Raw genomic sequence first — 14,449 nt, forward strand, 5'->3', positions numbered from 1 at the left:
AGAGCTGAGGAGATAATTCAGTGGTTGAGTACCCCTGAGTTCAATCCCTAGTACCAAAAAAAAAAAAAAAGAGAGAGAGAGAGAGAGAATATCAGGGGCCAGGCCTGCTCTTTTCATAACAACTCCCTCACTAATAGGGTCCCTTTAATTCCTTCTGAAGGCAGAACCTCCATATGAACGAATTACCTTGCACTAGGCCCCACCTCTTAAGAGTCCCACCACTTCAGCACCACCATGCTGGGAACTGAACTTCCAGGACACGAACCACTGGGGAACATGTTCAAACCGTATCCAAAGCACAACAATTAATTCTTGTTCTGCTGGATCTTGGGTCAGTAGTTTTGTGAAACTGTCTGCTTTTCAACTACAGAGTTCTGGGAATCGTGACTCAAGTCTGCCAATACAGACTCAAAGTTCAGCTTTGAAGAGACAGTGGTCTGGAGTACAGAGTACAGTCCTCTCCCGCAAGGCTCTGAGACTGTCCTTTGATGAAGACACAAACTCAGGCCTACAGATTAGAGCAGAGCCTTTGAGCAAGCATCAAAGGAAAAGAAAAACTATCTGTAGCTAACACAGACTTGATGGCTACAGTACATTTATTACTAGCATTTTTCAAATGTGAAAAGTACAATGAGGTTTGCAGTAAGAATAATGCAACTGACAAGGAAATTTAGTTCTTTCTGTGCAGAACAAGGATTTTAAAAACTCTACTCACCCTCCCAATATCTACAGAGATGACCTGCCCAGGTGCTGATCAATGTCTGAGGTCCTAGGGATTCAGCCACAAGGAGGGGGGGCTGAGAGCTGTCTAAATCCAGCCCTCAGCAAAGCAAATAGTAATGGCTGGAAGCTTAAAATAGATCTGGGGAGGAGCTATTAACATGGCATATGAAGCAGTTCAGCACCTCTGGACTTTTTCATTTTGGAAATTGCTGTGGTCCATTTTTACTTCCTTCTATGCAATGGACAAGAAAATACAGACGTTGACTAACATATTTGCCCCATTTGATGATGAACTAATTTAGACCAGCCAAAATAATTGTTCCACAGGGACACAGGAATTCAACCTCAGTTCAGAAAATCCCTGACATCTGACGTAGGAGGATTTATAGGTTTAGTGGAAATTACTTTCTCCTGCTTGCCAGATTACATACTGCCGGTTGATTTTTTTTTTTTTTTTGCATGAGTAAACATCCTTCCAATAATGAACAGACCAATAATGTCTTAAGAGAGAAAAGAACATCCGTTTCCTTTTTGTGGTTTCTTGAGAGACGTGTTTGGATTTTGAAACCCATGTTGGCTATCCAGAATATGAAATTTGGTATCTTCCTTTTGTGGTGGGGATGGGTTTTGGCCACTGAAAGCAGAGTGCACTGGCCAGGAAGAGAAGTGCACGAGATGTCTAAGAAAGGCAGGTGAGTGAACACTGAGCGACAGAGGATTTTAGGGAACGAGGCTGTGCAGAGCAAGCTTGGGCATTGTTCTGGGAACCGAGCATCATTTTCAGTTTCTGTGTGTTCTGTGTGGATGCCCTTTCCCTTTGTTCTCCCATTTCTCCCCTTTTCTTTTATAATGATACTAGATTAGATGATATTATCATCATATATTCTTAAACTCTTAACTAATAATTGTTCTGAGTGACAGAGATTCTGGAAAAAAGAATATATGCACATTTTCTAAAATATTAAGGGCAATTCTTTGATATCTGTATCCTAGGTTTAGGACAAATCTGTGAGTTCTCAAATCACCTATTGGATCTTTAATTTCGGAGAATTATTTTATTATTTCTATTAGATATGTGGGTCCCTTCTTAATCTTAAAAATAAAGGTAGATTGTGTTGAAGGACCATTTGATCATTGCCTACCTGTAAACTGGGAGGGGGCAGGGATGGAGCTGCCAACACAGTACGTGCGGCCCCAGCCGTACCAGCCTGTGCAGATGGAGCTTAGACAGGGAGCGACTCCCCACTGGCCCTTCTGCGCTTGGCCTCACCTGGGTGCTCTGACGGCAAGGTTGTATGTATGTGCACTGCCCACCTGCTTGGATGCCATTAGTCAATAAAGCAGGACTGTGGGGACAACCTAGTCCAGCACTCTTTCTTGACTGATGAGGAAATGGAGTCAATAAGGGCATCCTTGATTTTTGATCCTTAGCCTTAGCTCCAAGTTTGATTTTGGCTTTCTAGAAGAGCTGGAAATACCAATTAATATGAAAGGAAATTGAGCTTTTGGAAGTTTAGGGCTGGGGGCAGGTTGTGTCTTGCTTCTCAGTGCCCTGCCTCTTGGGATTTGAGAGACACTTATACGAATGGGCTCCTACACAGCCAGTATAGCTCATAGCACTTATTTCAAGCTGCTTTGCAACATCATAAAACTAGGAGCTTAAATATCTAGAGGCTACCATGAGCCCTGGTGTACTGAGAAAGCCCACTGTGCCCACCAGAATTAGCTTGGCAAACAGTGTAATTTGTGGAGTGATACAACCATAGAGATTGCTTGAACCAAATATGCTCATAGGAATTAAAAGTAACAATAGCTATGAATCATATTGGTTGTCATCAAAAACTTCTCATCCTCTCTCCCAAGTTAGAGTAAAAACCTATTAGCAAATGCGGGTGATTAATAAGTCACAGTGAATTAGACTTTTGTTTTAAAAATTTTTTAAAGATTTTAATTTTATTTATTAATTTTTTATTTTATTATAAACTCATAAATTATAACTATACATTTATGGGGTATAAAGTGATGCTATTTTTATGTATTGCATATATTTATATGTGTATAAATACATACACAATGCAAAATAATTAAATCAAGCTAAGTAACATATTCATCACCTCAAATACATTTCAGGTTTTTTTTTTGTGTGTGTGTGTGAGAACATTTGAAATGTATTCTCTTAGCAATTTTGAAATGTAATGTTAATAACTATGATTACCATGTTGTGTAATATATTGCAAAAAAAAAAAAACACTGATACCTCTGTCTATTTGAAATTTTCTACCCCTTGACCAATATCTCCTCCCAATCCCCCTCCCCACGCGCCTCTGGAAACCGAATTCTCCTTTCTGGTTCAAAAAGTTCAGTTGTTTTAGATTCCACATATAAGTGACATCATGTGGTATTTAGACAGGTCTATTTTTGGACATTAAATTTAAGAAAGTGGTCAGATAGTCTGTGGAGATCTCTTTTAGGCATTTAGAAACAATTAGTCTATTGGAGTTTGTTAGAGTTGGAGCTTACAAAGGAGATAGAGTCATTGGCTTTAGGTATTTGTGTCTGTGACTTGTTAAACCCAGAATAATGTCTTCCAGGTTCATTTATTCTGTCCACAAATGACAGACTCCCCTTCTTTTTTTGAGGCTAAATAGTATTCCATCGAGAATACATGCCATTCATCCAACAATGGGCCCCTGGGTTGCTTCCATATCTTGGCTATTGCAAATAGTGCTTCAGTGGACCCGGAAGTGCAGGTGTCTCTTCAACATCCTGAACTCGGATCCTTTGGGTATATACTATGAAGTAGGATTGCTGGACTTTATGGAAATTCTATTTTTCTTTTTTTTAAGAACCTCCATACAGTTTTCCATGATAACTGTACTAATTTATATTCTTACCAATAATGTACAAAGATTTCCTTTTCTTAACATCCTCTCTAATGCTTAGCATTTATCTTTTTTATAACAGCAATTCTGACAGGTGTGATGTAATATCTCATTGTGGTTTTAATTTGCATTTCCCTGGTGATTAATGTTATTGAGCTTTTTTCTTTTCTCATTTATCTGTTGGTTATTTTTATGTCTCCTTTTGAAAAAACAAATTGGCCCCTTGCCCTTTTTTAATAGTTGGGGAGAGGGGGGTCTTACTGTATTGTCCAAGTTGGTCTCAAATTCCTGGGCTTAAGCAATTCTTTTGCTTCATCCTCCTGAGTGCTGGGACCATAAGCATATATTGCTGTTCCTGGTTTGCCCTTTGTAAAATCAGGTTATTCACCAGGCATGATAGTGCACACCTGTAACACCAATAACTTGGAAAGCTGAGGCAGGAGGATTACAAGTTTGAAGGCAGTCTCAGCAACATAACAAGACTCCATTTTGAAACAAAACAAAATAAAAAACTTAAAGGGCTGTGGATGTAGCTCAGTGGTAAAGCACCTCTGGTTTTCATCCCCAGTGCCACCAAAAAATGCATAAAAATTAAATCTAGTTATTTGCTTTTTTACTATTAGGTTGTTTGAGTTCCTTATATATTTAGGGTAGTAATTCATTCTCAGATGTACACCTTGCAAATATTTTGTCCTGGTCTATAAGTTAACTCTTCACTCTGCAAATTGTTTCCTCTGCTGTGCTTTTTAGTTGGATGTAATCCCATTTGTCTTGCTTTGGTTACCTCAGCTTTTGGAGTCAGATTTTAAAAAATCATTACCTAAACCAATGTCTTATAATTTTACTGCATGCTTCCTTCTAATATTTTTATAGTTTCGGGTTTTACATTTAGGTCTTTAATCCTTTAAGAGTTCATTCCCATAGGATGTGAGATGAGAGTCCAGGTTCATTCCTCTGTATGTGAATATCCAGTTTTCCCACCACCCTGTATTAAAGAGACTGTCATTTTTCCATCATTGTGTTCTTGGGACCCTTGTTGAAAATCAACTGATTATAAATGCACAACTAGAAATGATGTATATTCTGAGCCATTGGTTGATGTGTCTATTTTTATGCCAAGATCATGCTGTTTTAAGTACGGTAGCTTTGTAATACAGTTGGAAATCAAATAGTATGATGCCTCCAGCTTTGTTCTTTTAGCTTAAGATTTTGTTTTGGTTATTTGGGGTCTTTTGTGTTTCCATGAACAATTTTGGATTGTTCTTTCTATATCTGTGAGAAATACCATTGGAATTTTCATAGGAATTGCATTGAATCTATATATTGCTTTGAGTAGTTATGGATATTTTAATAATATTAATTAGATGGGCACAGAAGTACACGCCTATAATCCCAGCAGCTAGAGACACTGAGGCAGGAGGATTGCAAGTTCAAATCCAGCCTCAGCAAAAGTGAGGCGCTAAGCAACTCAGTGAGACTCTGTCTCTAAATGAAATACAAAATACGGCTGGGATGTGGCTCATTGGTCAAGTGCCCCTGAGTTCAATCCCCAGCAACCCCCCCCAAAAATAATATTAATTATACCAATTCATGAATGTGGAATATCTTTCTACTTACTTGTGTCTTCTTCAATTTCTTTCATCAGTTTTTATAGTTTTTAGTGTAACTGATACCTCCCTGGTTAAATTTATTCTTAAATATTTTATTCAGGTTTCAATTTAGCTATGGGGCTGTTTTCTTTATTTAATTATCAGAATATATAAATGGGGCTGTTTTCTTTACTTCATTTTTAGAATATAGAAACCCCAATGATTTTTGTGTGTTGGTTTGTATCCTGCAACCTTAATACATTCAAATATTAGTTGTAACAGTTTGGGGACGAAATCTAAGTTTTCATTTGTAAGATCACATTATTGGAGCTGGGGTTGTAGCTCAGTGATGGAGCCCTTGCCTGGCATGCGTGAGGCACTGGGTTCAATCCTCAGCACCACATAAAAATAAGTAAATAAAATGGGTGTACTATGTTCATCAACAACTAAAAAAAATTAAGAAAAAAGATCACATTGTCAGCAAACAGCAACAATTTCATACTTTGCTTCCTTTCTTTGGATACCTTTCATTTCTTTCTCTTGTGTAATTGCTCTGGCAAGGACTTTTAGTTCTATAGTTAAATAGAAATACTGAGAGTAGACATTCTTATCTTATTTCTGATCTTAGAGAGTGAAATAGACTTCCTTTTTAAAGATTACTTTTCAAATTTTCTTTTTTTATTATGTCTACACATATAACCAAAAATCTTCCACATTTTTATCGGTGCCTTAGGCATAATGGTGAGAATCATTGTTACATATTTGTACTTGCACACAATTAACAATATAATTTGTTCAGTATCTTTTCTAGTAATTCTGCTTTCCCTCCCCTCTTTCCTCTCCTGGTTCCTTTTCCTCTACTCTACTGATATTCCTTTAATTTTTATGAGATTCCCTCTCTCCACACACATACCTTTCTTTTCCTTTTTCCTATCTCCTCTCCACATATGAGAAAAAAACATACGCCCCTTGACTCTAAGTTTGAGTTGTTTCACTTAACATAAGGTTCTCAAGATCCATCCATTTTCCTGCAGATGACATAATTTTCTCCTCCTCCTCCTTTTCTTCTTCCTCTTCCTCCTCCTCCTCCTTTTTTTTTTTTGTACTGGGGAGAGAATCCAAGGTACTTAACTACTGAGCAATATTCCCAGCCCTTTTTAAAATTTTTAGTTTGAGGCAGAGACTCTCTAAGTTGCTTAGAGTCTCACTAAATTGCTGAGACTGGTCTCAAACTTGTGATCCTCCTGCCTCAAATAGCTTCCCAAGCTACTGGGATTACAGGTGTATGCCATTTTTTCTTTAAGGCTGAATAGAACTCCATTGTGTGTATATGCTACAGTTTCTTTATCCATTCATCCACTAATGAACACCTAGGCTGATTCCTTAACTTGGCTATTGTGAATCGTGCTACTATAAACATGGTTTTGCATATATGGCTATAGTATGAAGACTTTAATTCTTTAGGATAGACAGTAAGAAATGGTATAGATGGATTGTATGATGGTTCCATTCCTAGTCTTTTGAGGAAACTCCATACTAATTTCTATAGTTGTACTAATTTACAATCCCACTGAGAGTGAAAAGTATTCCTTTCCCCCAACATCCTCTCCAGCATTTATTATTATTTGTATTCTTGATGGTTTCCATTCTAACTGGAATGATAAGTAGCTTTGATTTTCATTTCCCTCATTGCTAAAGAAGTTGAATGTTTTTTCGTACATTTATTGGCCATTTGTATTTCTTCATTTGAAAAGTGTCTGTTCAATTTATTTGCCCACTTATCAACTGAGTTATTTGGTTTTCTTGTTTTTGTTTTGGGTGTTAAGTCTTTTGAGTTCTTTATATATTCTGGATATTAATCTTCTGTCAGAAGAGTAACTAGCAAAGATTTTTCTCTCATTCTGTAGTTACTCTTCTCATTCTTGTTTCCTTTGCTGTGCAGAAACTCTTAAAATTTATACCACCCCTTTTATTAATTCTCAATAATATTTTCAGAACATTAGCAGTCCCATTGAGGAAGTCATTGGCTGCACGGATATATTGGAGTGCTGCAGATGACATAATTCTAATATTCTTTGAGGAGTTGCAAAGTCTCTGATCTAATTCATAGGTCTTTTATACATTTTGAGTTGACTTTTATATAGGGTGAAAGTCTCATTCTCCTATATACGGATAACCAGTTTTCCAAGCCCCATTTATTGAAAAATCTGTCTTTACTCCAAAGTGTGTTTTGGCACCTTTGTTGAGGATCAGATGACTGTATCTGTGTGGGTTTGTCTCTGTGTCCTCTATTCTGTACCATTGGTTTATGTATTTGTTTTTATGCCAATACCATCAGTTTTTATTAAAATAGCTTTGTAGTATAGTTTGAAGTCAGGAATTGTGATGCCTCCAACATTTCATTTTTGGCTTAAAATTGCTTTGACTCTTCTGGGTCTCTTATTCTTCCAAATGAATTTTAGGATTATTTTTTCTAGTTCCAAGAAGAATGTTATTGGTAATCTGAGGGGAATACTTTGAATCTATATATTGCTGTTGGTAGTATGATCATTTTAACAATATTGATTCTCCTAATCCATAAACATGGAAGGTCTTTCCATATTCTAATATCTTCTTTAATTTCTTTCTTCAATTTTCTATAGTTTTCATTGTAGAGGTCTTTCACCTCCTTGGTTAGGAAAAAAAAAACTAGTTTTTTTTTTTTCTCTTTTTCTTATGGCTACTGTGAATGGGATTATTTTCCTGATTTCTTTTTCAGCAGACTCACTATTGATGTATAGGAAAACTTGATTTTTGTATGCTGATTTCATAACCTATTACTTGGATGAATTAGTTATTAGCTCTAGCTATCTTGTAGTGGAGCTTTGTGGATCTTCTAAGTATAGGATCATATCATATGCAAACAGTGATAATTTATGGGAAAACAACTTTAAAACACAAAAATTACCCATAATCCTCAATCCTGGAAGGAACTTTGTTAGCATCTTAGTGTATTTTCTCCTGATCTTTTTTCTAAGCATATATTGAATATTGACTGGTTTGGGGTTATTCTATGTCTATAGTTTTGTAACCTTTTTGTATCTAATATATTACCTGCATGTTTGCTTATTTTAAAAGTCTATAGAATTCTCAGTTGATTGGCTGCACAATAATGTAAAATATGCATAATAATACACAATGTGCCACTACTTAAACATTTTCCTTTATGTATATTTAGTTGCTTCTTCTTTGATATTATAGATATTCTGTGTGTACATCTTTGCACATAAAAGTAGTTGACTGTATACATGAATATTTAATTAGGATAGACTCCTGGGTGTGTTCTGTACTAATTGGCATGAGAACATTTAAAGTTCTAGGTACTTTTGGCCAAATTTCTTTCCAAAATGTCAAGTGGACCCAATTTATAACCCATCAGACAGGTTAAATTTTATTTTATGTAGCCTGAACTTTTAAATGGACAACTTAATTTCTTCCAGACTCTAAACCCACAAGCTGCTGATAATAATTTATGCTTGTCTTCTTTTCATGGTTCATGCTAATAAAGTAGGAAACAAGGTAAACACAGACATACCTGGGATGAGGAAGCTGAGGTTCCTAGGGTGTAAAATTTAGGGAGATGCTTGCATAGCCCTGACAATGACTGCCTCTTTAAATTTTGCCCTATATGTACTTGCCTAGCACATAGGAGCCACTGGGTTCAATCCTCAACATCACATAAAAATAAATACATTTTTCTAACTCTAGTCTCTATTCTGGCAAATAATTCATATGTTTTTACAACATCTCCATGGAAGGCATATCCAGGTGGGCTCACTTTCACAAATCATGGTAAAGATCAGAATGCCACAGCATTGGGCAGTATTTCTAGAATGAATCAACATTACTGTCTCTCTTCCTCCCTGAAGGAAAGGAAACATAACTTGTCTACATCACAGGCCCCTGGACAAATGCCAGCTCAGGCTCTAGGAGGGCAAAATGACGTTCCAGAAGCCAAAAGAACAATTATTATACATTCTTTGCAATGCTAAAGAATTCACATTTATACTGAAGGTAAAGAGGATCTGACCAGTAGATTTCCATTTGAAGAGAGAATGCTTGCTTTCTTGCTTGCTTGGCAGTATGGTGGAAGGATGGGAAGAGTTTGAGAAGGGAGACAGAAAATAATCAGAGTCTGTGCTTGAGACTAGGTGAGAGATAGTGAAAGGTTGATCTAGGATAATAATAATGGAATAAACAGGGGTGGGGGAGATGTAGATGAGAAATTTTATGGAACAAGAATTGCTTGGCTTCAGGGTGAGAATTTGATTGGCTTCAGGGTGAGAGAGAAGTTTAGGTATTTGGATTGTATGACTGGGTAGATGGTGGTGCGGGAACTAACAAACAGGAGGAGGAGTTTCAGGAGTAAACATGATAAATTCAGTAGAACATATGGATCTGGATGTACCTGCAAGATTCCAACAGACACCTGTCCAGTAGCAGGAAGGGATATAGGTATGCAACTGAGGAGGGATATTGGGCTGGAGATATGGATTCCAATGTAGTCTCTATAGGCATGGTGGACGAAGTACCCAGAGAGAGCATGTAGCAAGAAATAAGAGCAGGATCAAGGTTAGAATCTAGGGAAGAACAATATTTAAGGAGAAATTAGAGGAAGAGGACTCAGTGGAGGAAACTAGTAAAAAGAGAACAGAGAAATAGGTACAGAGCTGGAATAGAAAGGCACTAAGAAGGCCGCTTATTTGACAGTTAGTAAATATTTTTAATGGCAGTTAACATACTGGGCAATGGGTTCTTCACCAATGACTAAACCAGATACAGGCTCACGAGGCTTACAGAATGGGAGGCATTCCAGTGAGGGGTCCAGGGTTTCCAGGAGGGAGTGATCAGTGGGGTCAGATCACACCAAGGTCAAAATCCATTGGGCAGAGGAATGAGAAGTAAGCCTTAAGATATAGGATAAAGTGGGCTGGGGTTGTGGCTCAGTGGTAGAGCGCTTACCTAGCACATGTGAGCCACTGGGTTCAATCCTTAACATCACATAAAAATAAATACATAAAATAAAGGTATTGTGTCCAACCACAACTAAAAAAAATTTTAAAAAGATATAGGATAAAATAATTAAATACCATTAATACTTAAAAAAAAGAGAGACAGGTGTCAATAGAGTGTAGCAAGGACAGGAGAAAATGGAATGACTATAGACAACACTTACAAAAAACTTGACCATGAACTGAAAGATTAAGCTTGAGTGAAGACAAGACAGGGAACCAGGCAAGAATTTTAAGCTAGGAGAGACTTGGACAGGGTCAGATGATAAAGGATAGAAGCCATAAGAGCGCAACAATAAAATTTTGACCTTGCTGCATCAGATGTTGCTATCAAATCTCTGTCACACATGACAAAGTGGGAGTCATTGCATTATGAGATAGGTCTCTCTGATCATCCTAAATACCCTGAACTTTGATTTTTCTCTTCAGCTAGTAGTGCTCTGTCTTCATCTTATTCCTTTATTCTCCAGAAATTTTCCCTGGACTGTTAAGTCCCCACCTTGTGTTTCCTGGGTCTTTTCTCTCTGCCCAAGATTTGCCCTTCTCTAAGGTTTCCTGATGCCTCTGCACATGCTGCTCCCATGCTCACGACACCCTTCTCTTTCTTCTGATTATGGCCCATTGAAATATTTAAGAGATATCACCTCCTCTCAACCTGCACCATTTATCTTTGTTTCTTCATGTTGAAGTACAACATCTGATTTATGGTGAATGCTTAAAAAATGCTGGACATAAATAAATGAGTGGCTCCTCTTACCCTTTGCTAATCCTGTACTTCATTAGTTCCTTCATTCATCCATCCAACAAATATGTATGTAGGGCCCTCTGCTCCAGGCACCATGCCCATGGCTTGGGAGACAATGATGGGCAACATGGACCTGCTCCTTCCCGCAAGGTGCTCACAGTCTGGGGGCAGGGTGGATGTTAATCAAATAAATCTTGCAGAATCTCAGACTTCAAGGACCTTAGAAACCATCTCATATTAAAGATGAGAAGGGTAAGGTCCCCAAAGGTACAAATCTTATGTTACAGTCCCACAACCTACCTTGAGTCCCATAGCCCACATTTTTCCACTTCCTGTATTCTCCTCTCATCATCATAAAATGAAAACCCAAAGTTATGTTGACAGATATAAACCTCAAGTCAAATCACGAGGAAATGCTTTTGTAAGTCAAAAATGGTTCAATGTCAGCTGTTTCATGTTTCAGATCTACAAGTTAGAAAGTAGACTTATCTATAATAAATAGGAAAAGTACAATCTGAGAATCTATCAAAGAGAAAAGATAGGAAGAAATTCAGAGCTTTAAATTCCTAAAAGGAACCAGTGCCTTCAAGGAGAAAGGCACAGGGAACTTATGTCCAAACATATTTACAAGAAAAAAAAAGGAATGGGCTAGGCTGAGATTTTGCCTGAGAAGCAAGTTGACAAAAGTGCCTTTTTCTCTCCCTGGAAGACGAATGCAGGCCAAGTCTGTGAGTCAAGGACCCACCAGGTTGGCAGGAACAAAAGTCAGTGATGGGTGGCAGAAAGATAGCTTGATTTGATGACCCCAAGATAGAATAGAGTTGGCAGGTTAGTTCTGCCCACACCCACAACCCCTGCTATTCTTTGGCTCCAGGCTCAGACCTCAGAAGCCAAGGAGTGTTCACACTGTATATTGAGGGATCTCCAGCTAGTAGTGCTCTGTCCCTCCTCAGTTGCATACCTATATCCCTTCCCTTCCAGAGAAACAGGCCAGTAGCATGCATATGTACATGTTCATATGTATGTATATATGCATGTGTGTATCCATCCATCCATCAATGAGAGAGGGAGAAGGGAAAAGAGACTTAAGAAATCAGCTTCGAGACATTTGTAGAGGGGCCTGAGGTTGTGGCTCAGTGGTGGAGCACTTGCCTAGCATGCATGAGGTACTGGGTTGGATCCTCAGCATCACATAATAATAAATAAATTAAATAAAGGTATTGTGTCTGTCTACAACTAAAAAAAAATAATAAAAAAGACCATTTGTAGGGGATGCCACGTCTGGAATCTGTAGGACCGGCTAGTTAGCAGCCTGGAAATTCTGGCAGGAGTTGATGCTACAGTCTTAAGTACAAAGGCAAGTTGGCAAGCAACATGGACCTGCTTGCAGAATTCCTCCTCTTTGAAATCCTCAGTCTTTTTTTCTCTTCAACTGATTAGAGGAGGCCTACTCACATTATGAATAGCACCCAGCAATGCTCCCTGGTCTGCTAACCTGAAGGCCCCACCCAGGGACATGAGATCAGTATAGGATGTTTTGCTCTGATCGAACTCACACTGATCTAATGTTATTGGTACATGATCCAATGCAGTAATGCTCCTAAGTCCTTTTGTAACCAAAGTTCTAGAACATGGCCAGGAATCAACCTGGAACATAACCTTAGCAGTTTCCACAGGACCCTGTTCCACCTTTTGAATATCAAGAAAGCATTTCCCCATCTTTAGTTGTCTGGCCACTCTCCCATCTTCCAGTTTTTCTCTGCTGCAGTATCCTTAAATTTCCTGAGATGTCATTCCTCTGGGTCTGTAGACTTGAACTCCATATTTTGAAATTCTGAATGTTGTCAGAATATCAGAGCCACCTGAGGTTCGATGACTTGATGACTGGGTCCCATGCTCAGAGATTCTGATTTAATTGCTCTGGGGTATGGTGTGGGTTTTTTTTTTTTATTGTTTGTTTGTTTGTTTGTTTTTAACTCCTTAAGTGATTCCTCGGATGCACAAGCAGGGCTGAATCATTGAGTTGGTTGATCTCATGCTGTCATGTTCACTCTCCTGGGCAGCAATGAATTCTCTTCACTTTTTCCAATTTGAAGGCTGTTCTCTTTGTGGGAGAATATCAAAGTAAAGCAGGATTCTGATAGCAGAACCTTAGCCTCACTATAATCCTTTGCTAACATGGCCCCTTCTTCTTCAAGCAGCTTTTTTCCTTCTACAGACTCTTCCAGCTAGAACTCAACTTTATAAAATTTTGCTTTACTTTATCATGTCTTTGAGTCCTACTGATGACATCATTTCTGAGAAGATAGAGACATCAATTTTGACAAGGAAGTAAGAACTAGCTAGCAAAAATAATCCTGATTTATTGGCATTTGTAATAACCAAGGGAAAAAAATGCTTGTTTGTGGTCCAAATGCTCAGATATTAAACTTGAATCCTCTTGTCTCTAACCCTCACCCATGGGAACAATTGGGCATGTCCAGTCCCGGCTCCACTGCTTGGAGGTGTGTCTGCTCCTGTGCACCAAGGAGGCCTCACAGGTTCATTAAACTCTCTAGAATACACCCTTGGGTTTGTGCTTCTCCTTCCGCATTCTGTTAAGTCTTCATAGAATAAGCTGTGCACAATGCTAAGGGCCTACGAGTTGTATAAGGAAGAGGCTTTCCTTTACTGAGCTCACAGTGGAATGAGGTGGTCAGAAAGCTCATTGCCACACAGGATGGTACACATCCTAACAGAAACCTGTAGAGAATTCAGTGGGAAGGAGAAACGCCCAGAAATGCCTCCAGAGGCAGTAGTACTCTACCTGGGAGCACATGGAGTTGTTTGGGCAGGGAAGGGGTGAAGAATGGTGGGAGGGACATTGCAGACACCTGGGACATCCGGAGCAGAGTGTAGAGACATAATTGCAAACTGTAAGTAATTGGACCAGAGTGGGAGCCAAGGCAGAGGGTAGAGACTTATTATGGGCTGTGCGTGCCCAATGTCTATGGATTTGACTTTGAGGGTGAAGGTTTTTAAGAGGGGGAGAGGTGTGATTATGATTCTCATTACGTGGTGTTGATATGATGGTTGGATTAGAGAAGGGCAAGGCAAAAGCAAGAAAGCCTGCTGCCTCCTTTGTGAGAAAAAAATGATGCATAGGGCAGTGGGAGCAGGGCAGGGAGAGAAATCTGGAAGAGGTTCAGGATTGGTGGGCTGGGTGGTGTGGGTAGGGGCCCAGCTGGTCTATTCAAAGACTTTTTGCAAATCAGAAAAGGTTATCTCTACAGGCAGACCTACCTCCAAACAGTGCAGCTAGAGCTGGACATGCCTGTTGAGAGCCACAGCTGAAGGGGCCCCAGCAAACTTTCAGACTGCCAGCTGATGATTGGCTCTCAGCGTCCCCAGCAACATCTAGCTGATTGGCTCCTCTGCGGTGATGCTCATTGGGCTGTTTCCCCCGCCCTTTCAGACTAT

General features: G+C 38.9%; 1 protein-coding gene across 1 annotated transcript in view; it reads left to right on the plus strand.

Moving 5' to 3' along the window:
• Positions 1-1,282: 1,282 nt before the first annotated feature.
• Gabrr1 (gamma-aminobutyric acid type A receptor subunit rho1) overlaps positions 1,283-14,449 on the plus strand; it is a 38,462-nt gene continuing 25,295 nt past the window's right edge. Inside the window, exon 1 of the mRNA XM_046431513.2 lies at positions 1,283-1,415. Within this exon, the coding sequence (XP_046287469.1) occupies positions 1,294-1,415 (122 nt within the window). The 5' untranslated portion in view covers positions 1,283-1,293. The remainder of the gene's footprint in view (positions 1,416-14,449) is intronic.

Source organism: Marmota monax, unplaced genomic scaffold, assembly GCF_021218885.2.
Source record: "Marmota monax isolate L192 unplaced genomic scaffold, Marmota_monax_Labrador192_F-V1.1 WCK01_AAM20220418_F8-fsc00013, whole genome shotgun sequence".
NCBI classification, from domain to species: domain Eukaryota; kingdom Metazoa; phylum Chordata; class Mammalia; order Rodentia; family Sciuridae; genus Marmota; species Marmota monax.